This window comes from Corythoichthys intestinalis, chromosome 21 (genome assembly GCF_030265065.1).
Source record: "Corythoichthys intestinalis isolate RoL2023-P3 chromosome 21, ASM3026506v1, whole genome shotgun sequence".
Taxonomy (NCBI): Eukaryota; Metazoa; Chordata; class Actinopteri; order Syngnathiformes; family Syngnathidae; genus Corythoichthys; species Corythoichthys intestinalis.
The window spans coordinates 37,038,447-37,063,351 of NC_080415.1; the positions used below are offsets into that span (position 1 = coordinate 37,038,447).

Here is a 24,905-nt window from a genome sequence, read left to right on the forward strand (position 1 = left end):
AATAAAACACGAATCACAATTTTTCGATGCAAAATTTACGTTTTCAGACAGACGTTACGGCAATTCCACTTTCATCCTTGAACATTTCCAACCAGTGAGGAAGACAAGTTAGAGCGCTCTGGTGCAGGGCCGGCCCTGAGTGACTAGGTTCCCTAGGCAAATCTTTAGCTAGGCGACCCCCCTCCCCCCCAAAAAAATGACTACAGGTAGTCCCCGTAGTGATTTCGACTTTACGACGCCAGAATATCGTCCGCCATTCTTGTCCTCAGTGTTTTTAATTAGCGTAAACATTACCTATTATACCTCACAGTATCTTTATTTTTTACTTTATTAATATGACTATTCTGCCCTTTGCCGAAATGTGTATTTGATTATAATGTTCACTTTTGTTTTGTGGTGCATGCTTTTATTTTACACTGGCGAATGGAGATAGTACCTTTTCTCGTATTTAACGATTGACTGTATTACATTAACACACTCAATATAAAATAAACAGCATATGGCATAAGAGATACATGACGCCTTCTTATCACGGAAGCCCAACGTGTGCATCATGCAACTGACTGAGCAAAATTGACGCTGACAAGCCCACGTCTGCACCACCAACTCTCGCAATCAGTTCTCCCAGACAGTCCAGAACAAATGGCGGGACGCCCTGTCCCAACACAAGGAACTATGCCCATACTATATCCAACTGATAACACGACTGACAAGACTCCAAGAGCCCATAAAAAATCAAAACCCACAACTCTTGTTGCCTTGACAACAGTAACTCCCGAATCCTCCTGTCCAATCCACAAACAGTCAAGAATCTTAAACAAAGCCCAAACAGACACTTCCTGTTCACGGCCCGCCCAGCGAGAGCCTTCAAAAGATTGAATGTTTAACTATGCGTTGTCATTTTTCTCGGGAACCTTTTGTTGACGTGTGAGAGGGTGACCTTGCCTCCCCGCCTGAGTCTGTTTCTGTTTCGCCTTGCCGTTTGATCGCTGTCGACCTGAATAAACTGTCAACTTGTGCTTCGAAGCCATTTTCCAGCTCTCAAAACGGAGTCAGTACAAAGGGTTAAGACTAAGGTGAACGCGATGAATTTGGCCTTTTGGCTGGAATCCCGCCAGTCCGTGTCGCTGTGTGTTACACCTTTAGAAATCGTCAAAAGTGAGGAAAGTAAAAAGCATCAAAAAGCACAATTGCTTTGTTTGCGGTCTGCAAAGGTGAACAACTTCACATTTAGTAAGGACAGAACACGTCATATCAATAAAGTAAAAAATAAGATACTGTGAGATACAATAAAGTATTGTTTATGCGACTAAAAAAACGAGTGGAGACAAAATGGTGGACGGGACTCAGGCGCTGTAAAGTCGAGTACGTCGTAACCTGGGGATTAGCTATATTTTGTGTTAATTATTTCACAATTTAAGAGTGTACGCCCATCACTCTTTATTGTTCCTCTGAAACGAGTGAATAAAGTCCCATTTAAAGTGCCCGTTTTTCCTCTGCCTAGCCGCTAACAGTGAGATAATGCGCAACCTCTGCTTTGGATATGTTAGAAAATGTTTTGGAAGCGAGTCTTTTGTTCCCCCCCCACACACAATTTGTTGCCCCATCCACTTGATGGCTCCCTAGGCTCCTGCATAGCTCACCTATGCCCAGGGCCGGCTCTGCATGGGCGGTTCGGCCTTGTGCAGCGATACAACATACGCGCACAAACATTTATACAAATAGGATAAATACTCACTGTCAAATATTGTACACAAAGCACATTCATAGATCATGCCATTAAGCCTCACAAGGTAAGACAAAAAATGTGAAAATTAAGCAGTATTAGAATTAAATAATTAAAAGTGCAAAATTCCCCCCCCAAAAAACAGGAAAATAATTTCCTCGTCTTATAACAACTACAATGGAGTTTTTTTCAAAAGGTCTCTTGGTAAGTCTTTTTTTAAAAAAAACAATAGGCGTACGAACAGCATGGTAGGACATCGAAATAATGCGCGTGGAGAAAGCTAAACGCCGTATTTACTTTGTAAATCTTGTGTGGTACATTCAGACAATGTTGTGCTGGCTGTGGTTTGAGGATGACGGGCAGAGGGAGTAGGGCTTGTCTCTGGTCAGGCTCTCAAGAGCTCGAAGCACACCATCCGGCATGTGATCCACTAGCATCCTGGGGCTGATCAGAATGCTCCTGAATGCCATTTCGTTTGACCACTCTGCACGGTATCGAACCTGGGATATACAAGACCTGGAAGAAAAGGAAAATACGTATTTAATGAACATGTCACTCTGGAAGTCAATACATATGAAATACAATCCATACTATCGCTCAAGTTTATATTTGAGGCATTGAAAAACAGTCTACAGGTTTTAGGTGTACAGACAACATGGAGTGGATTTAATGTTATGATTTTTTTCGTATAATGAATCGCTTTTTACATGTAGATGGCCTAATTCGTCCCAGGCTCTACTGAAACAACACATTAAATTTGAGAGACCACGAGAACCAAAAGTGGTATTTGCCAAGTGGCAGATTTGATTTTCCCAATTGGCATTTTTTAGCCATGTTGCATTATGGATTTAGCTAGGGTTGATTATATAGCATTTAAGCTAGCGGAATTTTGCAATGCAAGTTAGTCAAATCAATTGGCTAACTTGCAAGTGAATTGTTTGGACCAACTTAAATAACACAATTCCGCTAGCTTAAATGCTATATAATGCTAATTTTTACAACAAATGGCTAAATTGCGTAGTAAAAGTCCTCTAGCTTAAATGCTATATTATGCTAATGTTTGCCCGATAGTTTCTGGTGCGTACCAGACACAATCTGGTTCGCACTAGATTGCTTAGATTTATTTTCTCTTTATGTAGATGTCCCTTTAGGGCATGGGTGTCCAAACCTGTCCTCAAGGGCCGCTGTGGGTCCTGGTTTTTGTTCCCACCAATCGAGCCCAGACAGTTTAACCAATGAAGTTTGTGCTAAAACAAGCAGCACCTGACTGCAATCAACTGATTACACTTGTGAGACACCAGATTGGTGAAAAGATGTCGTCTTGTTGCGTAGGAATGAAATCCAGCACACACTGCGGCCCTATGTGGAATGGTTTGGACACTACTGCTTTAGGGGGTCCGTAATTTACATATGACTGATGTCATCTTTTTGAGGGGACCCAACCTGCGCGTGGAGCCATCTTCCAAAATATGTAGAACGCGTCCTGGCAGGAAAAGAGGCATGTGTGGCACAGTGTGAACAGGTGAGTCGTCCGACGCCAGGCTTTGATAGGACGACGAGTTGCGGATCAAAAGCGATTCTTCGCCGAGCAAGGGCTGACTGAGCTCCTGCTCCCTTCTGTTCTCCATTTCGGAAGGAAAGTCATCTGGATCTCCTCCAAACAGTTCGTACCAGCATCCTTGCAAAAGGATACGGTACTGAAACACACACAAACAAACAGCTGACATCGAGCCACAACTTATATGCTAACGAAAATAGTCCTGAAGTGCTTCTTACTTTAGGTTTATTGCAATTTGAAACAATCTTCAGTATTTTTCTTTTTAGATCCTCCATATTGGGAAGGCTCAATCTGTAAGGAAAAGAATGCTTTCAAAAAAAAAAAAACATGTGAAAGACACTCTCTCAACATGCAATAGCAGAATAGAGCAGTCTGCATTATATATGAGTCCATAAATGCCTGTACACCACATTCATTTACTTGTTGGAAAACTACAATATACAAACCTATGTGACCTTCTTTAATACACAATCCATCCAATTATAATACAGTGGGGCAAATAAGTATTTAGTCAACCACCAATTGTGCAAGTTCTCCTACTTGAAAAGATTAGAGAGGCCTGTAATTGTCAACATGGGTAAACATCAACCATGAGAGACAGAATGTGGGGAAAAAAAAAAAAACAGAAAATCACATTGTTTGATTTTTAAAGAATTTATTGCCAAATTAGAGTGGAAAATAAGTATTTGGTCACCTACAAACAAGCAAGATTTCTGGCCCGTCTGCAGTTCGCTAGAGAGCATTTGGATGATCCAGAAGAGGAGTGGGAGAATGTCTTATGGTCAGATGAAACCAAAATAGAACTTTTTGGTAGAAACAGAGGTTCTAGTATTTGGAGGAGAAAGAATACTCAATTGCATCCGAAGAACACCATACCCACTGTGAAGCATGGGGGTGGAAACATCATGCTTTGAGGTTTTTCTGCAAAGGAACCAGGACGACAGATCTGTGTAAAGGAAAGAATGAATGGGGCCATGTATCGAGAGATTTTGAGTGAAAATTTCCATCTGTCAGCAAGGGCATTGAAGATGAGACGTGGCTGGGTCTTTCAGCATGACAATGATCCCAAACACACAGCCAGGGCAACAAAAGAGTGGCTTCGTAAGAAGCATTTCAAGGTCCTGGAGTGGCCTAGCCAGTCTCCAGATCTCAACCCCATAGAAAATCTGTGGAGGGAGTTGAAAGTCCGCGTTGCCCAACAACAGCCCCAAAACATCACTGCTCTAGAGGAGATCTGCATGGAGGAATGGGCCAAAATACCAGCAACAGTGTGTGAAAAGTTTGTGAAGAGTTACAGAAAATGTTTGGCTTCTGTTATTGCCAACAAAGGGTACATACCAAAGTATTGAGATGAACTTTTGGTAATGACCAAATCCTTATTTTCCACCATGATTTGCAAATAAATTCTTTAAAAATCAGACAATGTGATTTTTTTTCCCACATTCTGTCTCTCATGGTTGAGGTTTACCCATGTTGACAATTACAGGCCTCTCTAATATTTTCAAGTGGGAGGACTTGCACAATTAGTGGTTGACTAAATACTTATTTGCCCCACTCTACATCACATTTCACCACATTTATTTACTTGTTGGGAAACTACAATATACAAACCTATGTGACCTTCTTTAAAACACAATCCATCTAATTATAATACATTACAATGACAATAATTAAATCAGCGTCATTACTAAAAATGATAAAAACACATTTGGCGGTGGAACACGTACCGTGGAACCAAGTCTTTTCCCAGTACAACAGACACCACAAAGTCCTTGGAGTAATCAGCTAAGGCTTTGCTGCATATAAAACAGAAAATCGGTAACATTTAATAATTCCCATAAATAACCATTCAATTTCAATGTTACATTTTTTTCCCCTGAGAATAATACAGTATTTAAAAAAAAATAAATACAGCTAACACTTTATTTACTAGTGGCATCAGACTGTCATAAGATCGTCATAATTATGACATGACACTGTCATGAGCATTAATCAATGCTTATGACAGGTGTCATAAAAGCTCATCTGGCAAATTTTGTCACTAACTCCGTTTATGTTCAGTCCGTACCTTCAGTGGCGCAACTACACATTGAGCAGCGAAAGCCCCGCATACAGGGACGAACCGACAGGGGGCGCCGTCATGAGGAATGACTACCGGTACCAGTCAAATTTACTCTCAAGCCCTTTTTTTTTTATTACTTACTCCTCTTAATTGTTCATTATCAAAGTCAATGGATTGTTGGGAAAGAATTGGATTATCAATTTTTGCAGGCAGCTACGAGCAGTTTCGTTTGAGTGCTTGTTTGTGTGAAATGTGAGGCTGCGTGCGCGCCAGTGATTACAGCAAGAGAGCGCTACATTCAGGTTTGTTTGCTGAATCAATAATACAGTATTACAAAGTGTCAAGAGTTAGATTGATGTCAATAATGCCAATTGTATTGTTTGTATTCTTCGTTGATGAGACGTTACTACTTAGGACTCAGCGCTAAACGAATATGCTAATCAGTGTCTTGAGTGTCAACTTGATATTTATACTAAAAAAATGGTACTCGTTAACATTTTCAGTACTTCGTAAATAAAAAAAGCAAAAAATTATTTTTCAATAAACTCTTTTGTTTGCCATCGACAGTGATAGACGTCCAATCATATGGCTCTTTCAATCTAAATTAAAACTTTTTAAAAATTTAATCACGAGTAGAACAAACATTTGTTAATTTTCTGCCACCCTTCCCACTTCAAATGGATTGGACGTCAAGTGCCGTCAATAGCAGCCAATGTGTTAACAAGGAAAATGCAAAATTATACTCCATTACCACCAAAATTCGTGCAAAATTAAATATCTAGTGACCTGTGGTCATGCAAAAACGAATGCGTATCGATTTATTTGCAAATAGAAATCGGATCCGGGTTAGCAACATTCCAGTATCGATACTTTGATAATTTTCGATACTTTTAACAACCCTAATGCAAATATGTCATTGCTATATTTCTGCTGTTCGGACAAATTATTTAAAAAAAACAACAAATTTTTCATCTGTTGATATCACCATGTTTTTTATTTATTTATGTTTGTCTGATTGACAATATTTTGGGGGAAATTCTAACGGTCTGTGAACAAAGGAAAGGTAAATAAAAATCAGGTGTAGGAGGTAAAATTCAACTACACGAATAACATTTCCGTTTGATTAGATACATTACCTTCGAAAGTAAAATGAAATAATTCCGAGCATCCACCTAATATTGTATGTGGATGCTCAGAACTTGGTATTTTTCGTTTTTTCAGCTTCATACAACTCTTAAATTTAATAGCAGAGAACAAGACTGGCTTTGTCGCACCTCAGAAGTCCCCCTGGTGGAGAAAATGCGTAGCACTTCAGCGTGGGGAAGGAGCTGCGCAATAGGATGGCCAGCACTGCAGCGGCGCCTGCACCCAGGCTGTGACCCGTAATGACCAGTTTGTACTCATGTAAAACAAAAAACACACGTACATTACTTTTCCATGTAGTTCAAGAAAGACTTTACTTCCCTGATTAATAAAATTCCATTTAAACTGCATTTCGTCTAAGGCTGCAACAACTAATCGATTAAAATCGATGAATAAATTATAGTTGCCAACAAATGTGATAATCGATTAATGCCGGTAGCTATGAGCAGTCCCGTTTGGGTCCTTGTCTGTGTGAGTTTTAAGGCCGCCTGTGCACGCCTGTGATTAGAGCAACAGAGAGAGTTCCCTGCTACACTCAGTTTGGGTTTCTGAATCAATAACACTGTATTACGAAGTGTCGAGTTAGATTGTCTTGAGTCGTGTCTGTTATTTGATCCAGTGGGCCTCCATCAGAGGTGAATACAGTGGGGCAAATAAATATTTAGTCAACCACCAATTGTGCAAGTTCTCCTACTTGAAAAGATTAGAGTGGCCTGTAATTGTCAACATGGGTAAACCTCAGCCACGAGAGACAGAATGTGGAAAAAAAACAGAAAATCACATTTTTTGATTTTTAAAGAATTTATTTCCAAATTAGAGTGGAAAATAAGTATTTGGTCACCTACAAAAAAGCAAGATTTCTGGCTGTCAAAGAGGTCTAACTTCTTCTAACAAGGTCTAACGAGGCTCCACTCATTACCTGTATTAATGGCACCTGTTTTAACTCATTATCGGTATAAAAGACACCTGTCCTCAACCTCAGTCAGTCACACTCCAAACTCCACTTGGGCCAAGACCAAAGAGCTGTCAAAGGACACCAGAGACATAATTGTAGACCTGCACCAGGCTGGGAAGACTGAATCTGCAATAGGTAAAACGCTTGGTGTAAAGAAATCAACTGTGGGAGCAATTATTAGTAAATGGAAGACATACAAGACCACTGATAATCTCCCTCGATCTGGGGCTCCATGCAAGATCTCACCCCGTGGCGTCAAAATGATTAACAAGAACGGTGAGCAAAAATCCCAGAACCACACGGGGGGACCTAGTGAATGACCTACAGAGAGCTGAGACCACAGTAACAAAGGCAACTATCAGTAACACAATGCGCCGCCAGGGACTCGAATCCTGCACGGCCAGACGTGTCCCCCTGCAGAAGAAAGTACACGTCCAGGCCCGTCTGCGGTACGCTAGAGAGCATTTGGATGATCCAGAAAAGGAGTGGGAGAATGTGTTATGGTCGGATGAAACCAAAATAAAACTTCTTGGTAGAAACACAGGTTCTCGTGTTTGGAGGAGAAAGAATACTGAATTGCATCCGAAGAACACCATACCCACTGTGAAGCACGGGAGTGGAAACATCATGCTTCGGGCTGTTTTTCTGCAAAGGGACAGGACGACTGATCTGTGTAAAGGAAAGAATGAATGGGGCCATGTATCGAGAGATATTGACTGTAAATCTCCTTCAATCAGCAAGGGGCATTGAAGATGAGACGTGGCTGGGTCTTTCAGCATGACAATGATCCCAAACACACAGCCAGGGCAACAAAGGAGTGGCTTCGTAAGAAGCATTTCAAGGTCCTGTAGTGGCCTAGCCAGTCTCCAGATCTCAACCCCATAGAAAATCTGTGGAGGGAGTTGAAAGTCCGTGTTGCCCAACAACAGCCCCAAAACATCACTGCTTTAGAGGAGATCTGCATGGAGGAATGGGCCAAAATACCAGCAACAGTGTGTGAAAAGCTTGTGAAGAGTTACAGAAAACGTTTGCCTCTGTTATTGCCAACAAAGGGTACATAACAAAGTATTGAGATGAACTTTTGGTATTGATCAAATACTTATTCTCCACCATGATTACCAAATAAATTCTTTAAAAATCAAACAATGTGATTTTCAGTTTTTTTCCCCCCTCATTCTGTCTCTAATGGTTGAGGTTTACCCATGTTGACAATTACAGGCCTCTCTAATATTTTCAAGTAGGAGAACTTGCACAATTAGTGGTTGACTAAATACTTATTTGCCCCACTGTAAATGAAACCAATTGTATTTTTTGTATTCTTTGTTGATGAGACGTTAGCAAGGAGCGCTAAGCTAATCAGTGATTATGCTAGCTAGTGTTTTAAGTGTCAGTTTTGCGGTTCTGACGGTTTGGCTGGCGGGATTCCAGCAATCTGGCTAAAAGGTCAAATCCCAACAATTGGTACTTAAAGATGCCTAAAACAACTATGTTAAATTGTGAGGGTAATTGGGGAAAAAAAAGCGACATCAAACTGATTAATCAAACGTCCGATTAATCCATTATAACAAAAATAATCGTTAGTTGCAGCCCTAATTTCGTCTTTAGAGTGTGAAAACTGCACTTACTGGCACAACAGTGAATGCTTGGTTCAGGATTCCGTCATTGACCAGTTTCTTATATATGTAAGATGCCGCCTGGCTGATGCCCTGCAAGAAGTATGCATTTAAAATTTGTCAATCGAAAGGGACGGAAGAAGAACTTCGTTGAATTAGAAATTGCCTTGTGAGCGTAGCAGGCGCCGGTCACACCATCCATGGGCAGGTTCTCACATTCAGCAGAAAGGTCTGTCAGGACATCCTATAAGGATGACACCGTGAAAGAGAGATTACAATTTACTCGCTCAACCAACCTCAGCTGTAGGCTCTGTTTAGCCCCCCTCGTCTGCAGCAATATGGGCACACACAAATAAGAGTTGGAACCTCTGGGTATTAACGACGATCTCACGATATGGCGATACAACAATTATCGATATATGAGTCAGGAAATCATTCTAGGATGTTCTACAAAACAACTAATAAATAGATAAACAACATAAAGTGGTAGTTATCTTTTAGTCATCTGCACACAACTGACCTTTAATGACAGGGTTCCTCTGACAGCAACAATAATGAATTCCCGCTTATGATCCAGAGAGACAAAGAATGGGATCTCGTAGATCTGGAGGATAACAATTGTTCAAAAGACATAAAATGGACTTTAGCAAATGCTTATCTGTCTTCATCATGATGAAGGCAACAAGAGTGAATTACCTGGTTGTGGAAACTGACGTGGATGAAATCTCTGTAATGCAATCCGGTGCTTTGCAGAATGGAAGAAAAATGACAGCCGAGGTGGTCTCCCCCAACAATGTCATACTCGCCGGGGCGACTCCTACAGCTGACATGCGAACCCATTTTTTAATACCAAATACTAACTAGAAGGTCTTAATTTAAGAAAGTCAAATCATACCAGTCTCCGCAAAGCTTGCAGGGTCCAGTGAGAAAGTTGGAGTAAATATACAAAGGCCAACCATAAGCTGCAGCGGCAAACTGCATTAAATGGACAGAGTGCTCCAACTCTGACTCCAGGTCTTCTTCCTTCAAATTGTAACCAATAATTCCAAAATGTTACTGCTTAAAATAAGTTGAACGTAACAGTTCTTAGGTCACAATCTGCTGGTTAAAGAAAAAAAAAAGTACATACAATGGGAGAGGATGGACTGTGATCTAAAACGCCATCTGGATCTCTGCTCCTCTCCAGCTTGTCCTGTTCTTGATGCAGCAAAGCCAAACCAGCAGCAATGTCACTGGGAACCAAGTCAGTGTCCTGCAACACAAGTATTTCAATGCAGGGGGGTTACGAAAAACGATATTTAATGGTTACAAGCACGCGTGCAGCAAAGGACTCACAAGATCGGTTAACGCCATTTTTATTGTCTTTCATTTGACCGTTTTGTTGTTGCTCCTGCCACCCTCCTCAAAATTAATTAGTGTTGGTGAAAGCGATACAGACCCCCTCAAGATATAAAACAAGTGTCATTCAACTACAGTGGTATGAAAAAGTATCTGAAGCTTTTGGAATTTCTCACATTCCTGCACAAAATCACCATCAAATGTGATCTGATCTTTGACAAAATCACACAGATGAAAAAAAGTGTCTGCTTTTACTAAAACCACCCAAAAATGTATAGGTTTTCATATTTTAATGAGGATAGTATGCAAAAATAAGTGAACCATCACATTTAATATTTTGTGGTCCCCCCTTTGGCAGCAATAACTTCAACCAGATGCTTCCTGTAGCTGCAGGTCAGTCTGGCACATCCATCAGGACTAATCCTGGCCCATTCTTCTCTACAAAACTGCTGTAGTTCAGATTCCTGGGATGTCTGGCATGAATCGCTGTCTTGAGGTCATGCCACAGAATCTTCATGGGGTTTGAGTCTGGACTTTGACTTGGCCACTCTAGAACGTGTATTTTGTTCTTTTGAAACAATTCAGAAGTTGATTGACTTCTGTGTTTTGGATCATTGTCTTGTTGCAGCATCCATCCTCTTTTTGGCTTCAACTGTTTGAGAGGCAGCCTCGGGTTTTCCTGCAAAACATCCTGCAAATTCATTCTTCCATTGATGATTGCAAGTTGTCCAGGCCCTGAGGTAGCAAAACAGCCCCAAATCATGATGCTCCCTCCACCATGCTTCACGGTGGGAATGAGGTGTTGATGTTGGTGAGCTGTTCCATTTTTCCTCCACACATGACATTGTGTGTTACTCCCAAACAATTCAACTTTGGTTTCATCAGTCCACAAAATATTTTGCCAAAACTTCTGTGGAGTGTCCAAGTGCCTTTTTGCGAATATTAAACGAGCAACATTGTTTTTTTTTTTGGACAGCAGTGGCTTCCTCTGTGGAGTGTTCCCATGAACACCATTCTTGGCCATAGTTTTACATATAATTGATGTGTCCACTAGAGGTGCACGATAATTATCGGTCCGATAATAGGAATTATGACGTCATCCCAATAAATCCGATAACATAATATATTATCGGCCCTATTAATAATATTTTTGGCATGGTGTCGGATTGGGATTTGTGCGTTTGTTTCCACTCCTGTTTTTCCAGTATGCAAAGTTTTGTTACTGTCTTTGTTTTTTTTCATTATAATAATGTTCATGTCATCATGAAAATTCTGGCTCGGTCAAAGGCAAATCTAAGCTGAATCAACCACTAGTATTTTTGACCTACAGGTTCAAAAACTTAGGTGAATATACATTGAAAAATTATATATATATTATCGCTTATCGTATCGGTATCAGCCTTGAGGAGCAGGAAGTTATCGATATCGGTTTTAAAAAATGGATGTCGTGCACCCCTAGTGTCCACAGAGATATTGGACTGTGCCAGTGATTTCTGTAATTCTTTAGCAGACACTCTAGGGTTCTTTTATTTTACCTCTCTGAGTATTCTGCGCTGAACTCTTGGCGTCATCTTTGGTGGACGGCTACTCCTTGGGAGAGAAGCAACAGTGCCAAACTCTCTCCATTTGTAGACAACTTCTCTGACTGTCGACTGATGAACATCCAGACTTTTAGAGATGGTGTTGTATCGTTTCCCAGCTTTATTCAAATCAACAATCCTTGATCGCAGGTCTTCAGACAGCTCTTTTGACCCAGCCATGATGCACATCAGACAATGATTCTCATCAAGACATTTCTTACCAGGTGTGTATTTTATAGTGGACAGGGCAGCTTTAAACCACTCATCACAGATTGGGCACACACCTGGCTTAAAATGTTTGGTAAAAATTGGTTTCAATTGCTCTTTAAGTCTCCTTTGGCAAAGGGTTCACTTACTTATTTTTCCCTCTTCTGTCATTGTTTGCATGCTATCCTCATTAAAATATGAAAACCTATAAATGTTTGTGTGGTTTTAGTTAAAGCAGACACTGTATTTTCATCTGTGTGATTTTGACAAAGATAAGATCACATTTGATGGTGATTTGATGCAGAAATGTGAGAAATTACAAAAGGGTCAGATACTTTTTCATACCACTGTAGTTTTCAGTTGACATATCATCACAAATGTTATGAAAATATTTCATAACGGTTGAACAGTAACATAATGTTGCTTTAATTTCTATTCATACTACGAAAGTACTTAGAAATTATGTATATACAAATCTCGCCGCCGATGAAATATCTCCAGGTTTTGTCTGTGTGAGTGCCATTTTCTCCCTCTAAAAATACACCTCTCACATTTTAAATCACCTCTGTAAAATTCCTCTCTAAACTTTCTAATTGATATGAAGTAAGTGCCTTACAGAGAAGAATCCGCTGACAAGCTGTGAGATGCTGGAGAACGCCGCTCTGTTGCTTTCATCCTGCGGCAGGCAGCAGCACAAAAGTCGCAGCCTGCTCTCCCACACCTTGACGGCTAGTGAGCGTGCTGTGGAAAGGAACTGAGTTCCTCCGCTGCTCTCTAAGTGTCGCACACCCAGTGGCTCCGTGGGAGCACCGGAAGGCCGAGGATCGCCCAGTGGGTCGAAGACAAATATGACACCCAGAGCAGTGAAGAGCAGGATGATCCAACTACCGAGGGGAGAAATGCTTGAATAGAAACAACTCGAAAAATGCACTCATGTACTGCAACGGAATTTAAAGCACACCTGGCGACGACTGCCGCGATGACGACCCCAACCGTCGCCGGGTCGCAACCTTTACCATCATCAGATACCCACACGGCCCCCAGAGAGGCCCACACCAGCTCTGGTAGGTACAGGAGAGCTCGCAGGTACACCAGCGTTGGCATGGAGCGTCGTGACCCCGGGTTTGTTATAGTACCTGAAAGATAAAACATTACCAAAATCGGTAGAAATAACAGCAGCAAAGATTGAATTATGCAACCTGCTGAGTGGATCTCAACAAAAGCAAATTAGCTATTGTCATCAATCCCTTCGGTCATTGCTATTGTCAGTTTTAATCATATATTATAAAAACACACTACTCTCAACGCTACAGTGATGATAATTCTTAAATTAATTACGCGGAACGGCCACAAGATGACGCTATACCAGCTAATAAGGTGTTTGCCTACCGTAATTTTCGGACTATAAGCCGCTACTTTTTCCCTCATTTTGAATCTCGCAACTAATAGTCCAGTGCGGCTTACTTGTTATAATATTTTTGGGTTAATAGGTAACACTTTATTTGACAGCAGTGTTATCAGACTGTCATAAGACCGTCATATTTATGACATGACACTGCCATGGGGCTTTAAAGCTGTAATGTGAAGTAATTTCATTTTTCATTTTTTCATTTCAGATGGGCTTCAGTACATTTCTTAAAGATGATATCAGTCTATTCATTATTGCTCTATACGCTGTATGTTTACATAAATATATTTTCATCTTAAATTAATGCAGAAAATGCACAAATCAGTGTGTAAAGATTCACCAGAATGCAGGAAATTACGTAGTTGATACTCTAAATGTGTGTGTGTGTCCCAGCACTGGTGGTGGGGCCCAAAGTGATATCTTTTCATGGGGCCCAAAATCCCTGGCAGCGCCCCTGGTCATGGCTCTCTTGAGTTTCCAGTTATTTCTACAACTCTGATTTTTCTCTGATAGAGTGATTGGAACAGATACTTCTTTGTCACAAAAAACATTCATGAAGTTTGGTTCTTTTATGACTTTATTATGGGTGAACAGAAAAAAGTGATCAAATCTGCTGGGTCAAAAATATACATACAACAGCGCTAATATTTGGTAACATGTCCCTTGGCCATTTTCACTTCAATTAGGCGCTTTTGGTAGCCATCCACAAGCTTCTGGTTGAATCTTTGACCACTCCTCTTGACAGAATTGGTGCAGTTCAGTTAAATTTGATGGCTTTCTGACATGGACTTGTTTCTTCAGCATTGTCCACAAGATCTCAATGGGGTTTAAGTCAGGACTTTGGGCAGGCCATTCGAAAACCTTAATTCTAGCCTGATTTAGCCATTCCATTACCACTTTTGATGTGTGTTTGGAGTCATTGTCCTGTTGGAACACCCAACTGTGCCCTTGACCCAATCTTCGGGCTGATGACGTTAGGTTATCTTGAAGAATTTGAAGGTAATCCTCCTTCTTCATTATCCCATTTACTCTCTGTAAAGCACCAGTTCCATTGGCAGCAAAGCAGCCCCACAGCATAATACTACCACCACCGTGCTTGACGGTAGGCATGGTGTACTTGGGGTTAAAGGCCTCACCTTTTCTCCTCCAAACATATTGCTGGCCATTGTGGTCAAACAGCTCGATTTTTGTTTCGTCCGACCACAGAACTTTCCTCCAGAAGGTCTTATCTTTGTCCATGTGATCAGCAGCAAACTTCAGTCGAGCCTTAAGGTGCCGCTTTTGGAGCAAGGGCTTCCTTCTTGCACGGCAGCTTCTCAGTCCATGGAGATGCAAAACACGCTTGACTGTGGACACTGACACCTGTGTTCCAGCCGCTTCTAATTCTTGGCAGATCTGCTTTTTGGTGATTCTCGGTTGAATCTTCACCCTCCTGACCAATTTTCTCTCAGCAGCAGGTGATAGCTTGCGTTTTCTTCCTGAACGTGGCAGTGACAAAACAGTGCCATGCACTTTATACTTAAAAACAATTGTTTGCACTGTTGCTCTTGGGACCTGCAGCTGCTTTGAAATGGCTCCAAGTGACTTTCCTGACTTGTTCAAGTCAATGATTCGCTTTTTCAGATCCATGTACCCTAATTTTCGCACTATAAGGCACACCTGACTATAAGCCGCAGCCCACCAAATTTGGCACGAAAACGGCATTTGTTCATAGAGAAGCCGCACTGGACTATAAGCCGCAGCTGTCCTCACTGTATCATGGGATATTTACACCAAAAGAGATTAACAGGTACAACTTTATATTCATACGACCGACTGTCATAAGACCAAATGAACCATCATTAAACTTTGAACCAATTACTGCAAAGCTTCATTGCTTCAAGAAGCTTCATTTGGCCATCACTGCTCCCTTGGGGGAGACAGTCAACCTCTGCTGCCACCTGCTGTTGACTGTTGTCATCCAACATGCCTCTTAGCATGCATTGCAGTGCTACAGATGTAAATAAAAATCAAAAATTATGTTCTGTGCTAAATATTTCTTCAGTTACTGTTCCAATTGTTTCATCAATTGCTAGTTATGGTATTTGCTAACACTTTATTTGACAGTGGCGCCATAAGACTGTCATTACACAATCATAATTATGACATGTCTCTGTCCTGAGCATTCATTAATGCTTATAACAGATGTCATTAAGTGTTAAATGATCTCACTTTTGAATGGATGCAAAAGATCCAAGACGGACAAAAATTGAGTTAGTGACATAATTTGCAGAATGACACTTAATGATATAAGCATTCAGTAATTTCCATGATAGTGTCATAATTTTGATTATCTTATGACAGTCTTATGACACCGCTGTCAAATAAAGTGTTACCTAAAAAAATCAACAAATAAGCCGCACTGGACTATAAGCCACAGGTATCAAAATGAAGGAAAAAAGTAGCGGCTTTTAGTCTGAAAATTACGGTATGTATATTTTTGACCCAGCAGATTTTATCACTTTTTCCGTTAACCCATAATAAAGTCATAAAAGAACCAAACTTCATGAATGTTTTTTGTGACAAAGAAGTATCTGTTCCAATCACTCTATCGGAGAAAAATCAGAGTTGTAGAAATAACTGGAAACTCAAGAGAGCCATGACATTATGTTCTTCACAAGTGTATGTAAACTTTTGACCACAACTGTACCTTGAAACCGGTAATCGACACGTCTAGCTAGCACTATCACTGATTTCCCTCCCAGTCAAAATGAATTGGACTTTTGTCGCTGTCAATGACAACCTTAGAGATAACTAAAATGTCCACCCTTACAGCACATGTACTGTCTTGGGTGCTTTACCTTGAGCGCTGACATACACAATGGCACATAGAGACAGGATGATGAGTGCCAACACCACCAACAATCCAATCAGATAGATGTGAAGCACCCCATTCCCGTTACAATCAAAATGACCCTTGTGATAAGTGTACAGGATGATGGTGCCCAGCCACCTAAATAAAAACACAAAACATCCAATTAAAAGCTTGCAAGACTCTGCTGCTGCTTACAAGTCAGTGCTAGTTTTGTTTAACACAGAATTCAGCATGTTGTCAGTTATAGTTTTTGTTTACAAATGTGTTATTTAAAAAAAAAAAAAAAAAACTGCTTTCAAATAGGGACTAGAGCTAAAGCTTTCAATTATTAAAGTAATTGATTAATCTATCAATTAGATAGTTTGAATAATCAAGTCATGAGATTAGCAATATTTAATGTATTGCATGATGAATTTTAGGAGAAGTAAAACAAAGGCTTGTTAAAACTGCACTTTCAAAAGAGCATTAAATGTGAATACTAAATAAAATTCCTGAGTGTTTATTCAAACCATACAGAATTGCGCTTTTATTTCACAAGAGCAATAAATGTACTGCTGCAACAATTAATCAATCAACTCGGGTAATCCGATGAGAAAAAAGATTCAAATAAAATTTTGCTGCATCGAGTATTCGTTTAATTGAAGTGGCGACTTGCAATGGTTTGTTATGAAAGTCTTTGCATTTAGTTTTATTGATTTGGGTGGATACATTGTCCTCTAGTGGCAACAGTGAATATGACATAACTCATTTCACATGGCTGAAGCCAGCTGCTCCCTGTTAAGCACAGCATAAGCTACATTTCTGTTTGAGATGTTTTTTCAATGCATTCGTAATTTAGTTTGAAGGTATACATGTGTAATATAATGGGTTTGAACCATTTATTAAGAGCATTGTAAAAAAAAAAAAAAAAGAACATAAGCATTTGATAGCATTTCAGCTAGCAGACTTTTGCTATGTAAGTTAGCCGTTTGTTCTTTTGTTGTACTTAGATCCTTATTTTTCTTTTTGATGCCGTTTGAGGCTCAGCTCAGTTGTTTTAATTTTTTTAGGTTCGTTATCCGATTACTCGATTATTTGAACTGCTTCACCGATTAATCGACTACTAAAATAATCGATAGCTGCAGCCCTAAATAAATGCATTTCAAAATAAATTCAAATACTTGAGCTTAGCCTCAAACGGTATATAAGAAAAATAATAATGAGGAACGAAGCACAACAAAAGAACAATTAGCGAACTTGCTTAGCAAAAGTCCGCTAGCTTAAATGGTATAAAATGCAAACTTTTTTTTTTTTTTTTTTTACAATGCTCTTAACAAATCATTCAAACACATATTCCGACAAAAGCAGCTAAATATACCACTAAACTAAATTATGAAAGCATAAACAATGAATCGATTATTAATAATACTGGAACATTGCTGAATCAATGTTGTTTTCGACCAAAACGCCCGCTCATCCATAATTCAATGACTTTTCAATCTTATTTCCCGGTCAATCATAAACTATAAAACAATGTTAACCCAACCATCGCCTGACATACCATAGAACGACATTGTTTCAACGTCACATGACATCAAAAATTTCGATGTCAACCATATTGATGATTTCGATTGAAAATCAACATTTATTCAATGTCGGTCTGCCACCTGGGATATTAGCTCAATCAAAGCCACGTTAAATGAGTCATTTCATATTCACTGCTGCCACTAGAGGACAGTGTATCCACCCAAATGAATAGAACTACAATAACTACATGACAAAAACTACAATAAAACACTTTCAAAACAAACCATTACAACGCCACTCCAATTAAACAAATCCTTGCAGCAGCAAAATTTGATTCGAAGCTTTTTTCTAATCAAATTACATGATTTAAACCGATTAATCGTTGCATCACTAATAGAGACATTAGCAAAGACAGTGAAACGCGAAAAAAAACATTCATCATTCCAACAAGCAGTGTTCTTAATGAAGACTATGCAACATAACTACTTTTAGTTTGAATTAGAGTGCCTCGTACATACCAAAGTACGCGGAGGAACAGCTCGAATGCTCCAGGGAAAACAAGATCATCACTGGCGATCCCCCACCGACGACCGAAAACCACCATTCCAGGCATTTTTGCAATTAAAAAGAAAAATTGTTGACTAGGAGTTGTACACCGCTACAAAACTCATTCAATGGGCGCTCCGGGCCATTCATGGCTCCACTTCCTGAAAGCAAATCAGTGTTGCCATGTTGTACCTTTTCCTATGTTGCAACACATCCTCGAAATCATGCTTGTCGATACACGCCATTTTACAATAAGGCTGATAACAAATAGTCATGGGTGTTTAACCATCTCGCTGATACCTTAAATATCACGACAGCCGTTTAAATGAACATAAAATCGTACTAACAGCGAAATTAAGTCACATTAAATAACGTTATTAAGAGCTTTAGACGGTTACTGGAATTCTTAATGTTACGTGACTAGCTGCTTATCTTCTAATGTTAGCGACATTTACTAAAAATAAACCTATTCCAAGATAATGATTAAATCCATCACAAGACTGTTCGGTTAGACGGTTTACAAAAATCTTACTCTGTTGAACAGATAATGCGTTTCAAGGTTTTTTTTTAGGTACTAGTCTGGTACATGGATAATAAACGGACGTGTTTATCTTTATATCGTGTCCATCCGGATGGAGCAACCCTATGCAACAGCGATTTGTTTGTTAGTTCCGCTTTTGGTGTTTTATTTTGGTAATAATACTGCACTACTCCGGATAATAATGGGATTCTTAAATCAGTCTCCGTATTTTTTTATTCAAATGTAAATTTAATCTACACATGCCCGCGGTGTTTTTTGCAAGATTTATAAATGTAATACTAAAGATGAGTATTTTCAGGTTCCATGGTGTAATGGTTAGCACTCTGGACTCTGAATCCAGCGATCCGAGTTCAAATCTCGGTGGAACCTTGTTTTTTTTTTTTTTTAATCATTCGTTTTTTCATGTATTAAACAAAATTTGTCTGGTTAAACATTCCAGGAACAATTTTGATTTGGTTTAACAAGTAAACTTGTATGTCTACATCTTGAAGTCCTGCTACATTGGTTTCTTACAGCAGTCTTCCATTGTTGTTTTTTTTTTAAATTATAATATCAAAATATAGATTTTGTTGTACACTTGGCTTGAACTGGACTGATGCTGCCTTCACGTGCTGTCGTAAATATGGTCAATGCCACTTGTCGAGTAGAAAATTGCAATTTGGACGCCCCCTCAAGTCGTATTTTTTTCTACTGGAGAATCGGTATTTTACGCATTATGATGATTTAACTTTTCAAATGCCCTTTTAAGAAGATTTATACAGGATTTGCACGGTTTTTTTACGCCAGCATTAACACGTACTGACACGTTTATACAACTCTTGATTTTTTCACCAAGTGGTTGCTAAACGTTCAGCTACAAACAAAAACTTACCGTTTGCATTTTGATGCAAATCTCTTATTTTAGAAGATAAATTAATAGGTTTAAAACCGTATTCCCCACGCAACAAATTAAAATTAAGTCCGTGTCTGCTGCATTTAAATTTTTCCTATGACGACAAAAGCACATGAAAAGGACGCGTAACCAATTAGCAAGAGTTAAGTGTCATCTTTCCCAAAGCATGTGAAGGCAGCATAATGTTACACAAGAAGCACAGCTACTTATCTAAAGGCTACATAGCATGGCTCACTCTAAATTAACACATTGGAGCGGGACAATGAATTCGAGAGAACATACTTATACATATATATAAATATCTACCAACAAAATATAACACGGTCAAAAGTAAACTTACAGAAATATGTGTGGAGCACAATAATTACAAGTACGGACTCAAACGCTATGCTCCATAGCAGGAGTTAAATTAATCAAGGTGGACAATGCCCCCAAGTGGTTGATAAATGGCAACGCTTCATGTCGTCTACTTTGACGTCATGGGATCATGGCGGCATGCGTGGCTGGACGTTGTCTTTCTCTTTTCGGTAATATTTGTGCACATTTTTCGGTGATTCCACGGCCGGTAAAACATAAGTGCGTTCAGATTAGTAAACAAAACGGTTATGTCACCCGAAGGACAGACAAAGAGCAGGTAAGTCGCTTGTCAATTACGTAAATTCAACTACTAAATGCACTAAAATGAGCATATACACCCTCTTTAAAAATGAACATAAACCCCCCATCTTAATTTTATTTCATGACACACAACTATGTAATACTTTTACTCACATGAGAGTGTAACATTTCATTAAACAGATACTATTAACTCAATACATTTGTGTTTTTTTTCCTCCCAGGATAACCCAGTATACATTCCAATAGGTAAATATTATTTACCACTAAACCAGGCTATTTCTTATCAACTTGCTTTCATTTTAAATCACACTTTCTTCTCTTTAGATCGCCTCACCGTGTCTTATAGTCGAAGCGGCGGTCCTGGTGGTCAACATGTCAATAAAGGTCCTGCAACAGTCTTAACAAAAACTTTGTGTTCCAAGTTAACAATATGAATTTCAACCCACAGTCAACACGAAAACAGAGATCAGATTCCATGTGTTAACTGCAGAGTGGATCGCCGAAGACGTGCGAGAGAAAATCTTGGAAAAGGTTTGGTCATCAACCCTCATTTTTTAAACCTCCAAGCATAGACTTCATAATGTATTGACAGGACACGGGGCGCGGGACCGATTCATAGGGGGCCTATCGCCGTCAAAGCTGACCGAGTGGAAACACAGACAAAGAGCTTTTTCTGTTGAAAAGTCTTTTGAATAAATGCTTAAATCCCTGAGTTCTTTATAGATATGGACGTGAAACGGTCTCAATTCTTGGTTAAAAGCAAAAAACCGTGCAGGTAGCATTTATTTTACGTAAATATTGCGAGCTATGAGGCTAGTCACTAATGACATTAGCGGCCGCCACATGTAAACAAAGAGCTTTTTCCGTTGAAAATTCATGTGAATAAATGCTTAAATCTCTGAATTCTTTATAGATATGGACGTAAAACAGTCTCGATCCTTGGTTAAAAGCAAAAAAAAAAAAACGTGCAGGTAGCATTCATTATACGTAAATATTGAGAACTATGAGGCTAGTCAGTAAGGAAATTAGCAGCTGGCACATGTAAACAGAACTTTTCAGTTGAAAATTCTTGTGAATAAATGCTTAAATCCATGAATTCTTTATAGGTATAGATGTAAAATAGTCTCGATCCTTGATAACAAAGAAAAATAAAACGTGCAGGTAGCATTTATTTTACACAAATATTGCGAACTATGAGACTTAGTAAGGAAATTAGCGGCCGCCATATGTAAACAAAGAGCTTTTTCCGTTGAAAAGTCTTGTGAATAAATGCTTAAATCCCTGAATTCTTTACAGATATGGACGTAAAACAGTCTTGATCCTTGGTTACAAGCAAAAAAACATGCAGTTAGCATTGATTTTACGTAAATATTGCAAACTAGGCTAGTCAGTAAGGAAATTGGCGGCCGCCATATGTAAACATAAGCTTTTTCCGTTGAAAATTCTTGCAAATAATGCTTAAATCCCTGAATTCTTAATAGATATGGTTGAAAACAGTCTCTATTCTTGGTTAAAAGCAAAAAACCGTGCAGGTAGCATTCATTTTACGTAAATATTGCGAACTATAAGGCTAGTCAGTAAGGAAATTAGCGGCCGATATATGTAAACAAAGAACTTTTTCCGTTGAAAATTTGTGTGAATAAATGCTTAAATCCCTGACCTCTTTATAGATATGGACGTAAAACAGTCTCGATCCTTGGTTACTACAAGCAAAAAACAGTGCAGGTAGCATTTATTTAACGTGAATATTGCGAACTATGAGGCTAGTCAGTAAAGAAATTAGCGGCTGTTATATGTAAACAAAGAGCTTTTTCCGTTGAAAAGTCTTATGAATGATGCTTAAATCCATGAATTCATTATTGATATTGTTGAAACCCGTCTCAATTCATGGTTAAAAGCAAAAAAAACAAAAAACGGGCAGTTAGCAGTTATTTTATGTAAATATTGAGAAGTATAATGCCAATGCTGAAGCGGCTAATTTTTCCCATTGATTTTTTTTCACAATGTTTCAAAATGCATGCATGGTACGAAAAATATAATTACGTTGTTGAAGGCGTTGCGCAGTGGCTGATGGAGGTGACCTGTCAATACAATTATGAAGTCTATGCTCCAAGTAAAATGAGAGTGATCAACATGCTCACTCGATACAGAACAAAAACCGAATCAACAAGGCTGGTGAGTTGTTGGTGACTTCAGAACTTAGCAGAAGCCAGCACAGGAACTTCAACGACTGTATACAGAAGATCTCAGCCATTATTGCTGAAGCTAGCGAGAAGCCACACGAGGCCACGCCGGAAGATATTGCCCTCAGGAAAGCTAGGTACATTGGATAAACATTTGAGTTTTAGTGTTATGCATAGAATAAAGCCAGAAAACAAAAAATGATTAGTACTGATGGATGTGTTTTTTTATATTGACTACATGTCTTAATTTTGAAAGTCTCGCCTTTAAGGATCTTATATGGTGAACATGTTTTTTCAGGTTAGACAAGAGAAACCAGGAGCGAATTAGACAGAAGAAGATCCATTCTGCTACCAAACAGAGCAGGCGACTAGAGTTTGATTGATATTCCTACTTTTGGTTTGATTCTTGTATTGTTTATGTAGTAAAATTGTTTTTTTTTTAAATTTTTAATGGACATTAATTTCTTTAAGATTCCTTGACCAATCAGCATGTAGACAGTTTTAACAGCAGCTCACCCGATTGGCTGTTTTGCATGTAATTTTTTGTTGATTGACTGCATCACAGCCATGTTTAGTCATGCTATTTGATTATTTAAAAAAATAAAATAAGGACTGGAACAGAGTCTTACACTTTACTAGCAATAAATGTGGCTTCTCTCAGTTTGAAAATACACCAAGAATGTCATTTTGTATAGTTGGGTTCTTTATGATTGATGTTTAGACTAAAAATATATATTTGCTTTGTTTCCGTATTGTATCGCATCTATACTTAATTTAACTATAAGCATTGTCTTTAAATATAGTGTTTTTTTTAATCGAATCACAACCCACGCATAAAAACATTTCTCATATTACTTTTCCTGCAATGTAATTTTCTTTTTGTTATTAATTGTGTCAACGTAATTTGTAATATAAAAAGCGAAAAAACAAAATATGACAACAACAATAACTCTGGTTTGCTTTGTTGCAGTATGTCACTATCCACTATTTCCTCCTCTCTGACCCTTACCCATTGGTTGACTACCAGTAGGCGATACTTGATTAACTTATCTGCGTTTTGCACTGATTTATGACTGTTTTTAGCTGGTATATTTTGCTCTCCAGTTTAGCACTGACATGACCTCATGCTGCTGTTGTACATATGTCCAATACTGTGTCAATGTTTACACTTAGTACTTAAGGGTATTTAATATATGGGTTTTGCACTTTACCAAATTAGCTGTATGAGCTGTATGGATGCTCCAAACAGTTTCGTTGTGCTTTTTGTAACAATGACAATAAATATTATGAATCTGAAAAGAATGTCCGCAAAAATTAGCAGAGGATGGTTTCGATCCATCGACCTCTGGGTTATGGGCCCAGCACGCTTCCGCTGCGCCACTCTGCTGTAGCGCCACGTGTAGTCTGTGGTCTTCGTTATATCGGCAGCTGGAAGCAACGAGACATCGTTCATAGCGACTTTTATCGCTGAATCAGAACGTTGGGGTTTTAAAATTATTATTCCGCAGAATTTAAAAATCAAATCATTGAATTCAGTCACTACGACAAATGAAAAATGATCGACCACGAAGGGACTCGAACCCTCAATCTTCTGATCCGAAGTCAGACGCCTTATCCATTAGGCCACGCGGTCACATGCCATACATGGGTCGCATTAACTTTATAAATAAACACAGTACGCACCCGCCAACAGCCGGATTGCTTTGAGGTCCTAACACTTCCGAACAGGTCCGAACAAATACTCAAATAAGCAGGCTAGCAGCTCGACTGCTTCAAGGGTCCTAACAATACACATAACAAACATGTCCGAACATGAGGTGGCGCCTGTGTGCTCAAACTGATAGCACCTAGTACACCAAACACCATACATACTTTCGTCGTTCGTAGAGTTCCATTGAGAAAACTTTTGGTGTTGTTCTCGTTCGAATCAGGTCAAACTGAAATTTATGTACGCCAAATTAGGTAAGTCCACCACTACATCTCTAAATAAACGTTTTTATGTTTTAACCCACAGGGCAATCATCATTTCGCCTCTCGCAGTCAAAATGGATTGGACTCGATAGACGTCAATGGCATGTATCCAATGAGTCAAATACTATGAACAAAAATAATCATCTTTAGAGTGTTAGTTGAGGCTGTAACTACATTTTACTTGTTTTGATTCATTTCAATCGG

The 24,905-nt window shown here is 39.1% G+C and overlaps 2 protein-coding genes and 3 non-coding genes across 6 annotated transcripts; 2 read left to right on the top strand and 3 right to left on the bottom strand.

The window, feature by feature from the left end:
* Positions 1-1,581: 1,581 nt before the first annotated feature.
* daglb (diacylglycerol lipase, beta) lies at positions 1,582-19,134 on the bottom strand. Of its 2 annotated transcripts, XM_057826757.1 has the most exons (16): positions 19,029-19,134; positions 18,469-18,657; positions 16,431-16,582; positions 13,144-13,318; positions 12,799-13,066; positions 10,187-10,309; positions 9,953-10,080; positions 9,754-9,880; positions 9,578-9,661; positions 9,224-9,301; positions 9,069-9,150; positions 6,621-6,747; positions 5,012-5,080; positions 3,503-3,575; positions 3,170-3,423; positions 1,582-2,242 (listed from the first exon to the last, which is right to left on the bottom strand). In XM_057826757.1, the coding sequence occupies exons 2-16, from the start codon at positions 18,561-18,563 to the stop codon at positions 2,047-2,049; spliced, it is 2,031 nt and encodes a 676-aa protein (XP_057682740.1). In that variant the 5' UTR covers positions 18,564-18,657; positions 19,029-19,134; the 3' UTR covers positions 1,582-2,046. The 2 variants fall into 2 exon arrangements, with proteins under 2 accessions (XP_057682740.1, XP_057682739.1); XM_057826756.1 differs by having other exon boundaries at positions 18,469-19,118.
* Positions 19,135-19,334: 200 nt separating this feature from the next.
* Positions 19,335-19,406, top strand: trnaq-cug (transfer RNA glutamine (anticodon CUG)). The gene has a single exon. It is a non-coding gene; the product is annotated as a tRNA-Gln (tRNA).
* Positions 19,407-20,379: 973 nt separating this feature from the next.
* mrpl58 (mitochondrial ribosomal protein L58) lies at positions 20,380-23,167 on the top strand. The gene is made up of 6 exons (XM_057826758.1): positions 20,380-20,563; positions 20,769-20,793; positions 20,872-20,931; positions 20,996-21,078; positions 22,698-22,867; positions 23,029-23,167. Exons 1-6 carry the CDS (start codon positions 20,417-20,419, stop codon positions 23,111-23,113), a joined length of 570 nt encoding a protein of 189 aa, XP_057682741.1. The 5' UTR covers positions 20,380-20,416; the 3' UTR covers positions 23,114-23,167.
* Positions 23,168-24,045: 878 nt separating this feature from the next.
* Positions 24,046-24,117, bottom strand: trnam-cau (transfer RNA methionine (anticodon CAU)). Its single transcript has one exon. It is a non-coding gene; the product is annotated as a tRNA-Met (tRNA).
* Positions 24,118-24,290: 173 nt separating this feature from the next.
* Positions 24,291-24,363, bottom strand: trnar-ucg (transfer RNA arginine (anticodon UCG)). The gene has a single exon. It is a non-coding gene; the product is annotated as a tRNA-Arg (tRNA).
* Positions 24,364-24,905: the final 542 nt, after the last annotated feature.

Bases quoted from the DNA above. Each gene is read 5' to 3' on its own strand.
- daglb (XM_057826757.1), bottom strand. From the start codon at position 18,563: ATGCCTGGAATGGTGGTTTTCGGTCGTCGGTGGGGGATCGCCAGTGAT. The intron at 9,881-9,952 runs GTATGATTTGAC...TTCGCATGTCAG, and splicing joins TGCAAGCTTTGCGGAGACTG to CTGTAGGAGTCGCCCCGGCG. The intron at 5,081-6,620 runs GTGCGACAAAGC...TTTTATATGCAG, and splicing joins CCACCAGGGGGACTTCTGAG to CAAAGCCTTAGCTGATTACT.
- mrpl58 (XM_057826758.1), top strand. From the start codon at position 20,417: ATGGCGGCATGCGTGGCTGGACGTTGTCTTTCTCTTTTCGGTAATATT. The intron at 20,794-20,871 runs GTAAATATTATT...TCTTCTCTTTAG, and splicing joins CCCAGTATACATTCCAATAG to ATCGCCTCACCGTGTCTTAT. The intron at 21,079-22,697 runs GTTTGGTCATCA...CACTCGATACAG, and splicing joins GAGAGAAAATCTTGGAAAAG to AACAAAAACCGAATCAACAA.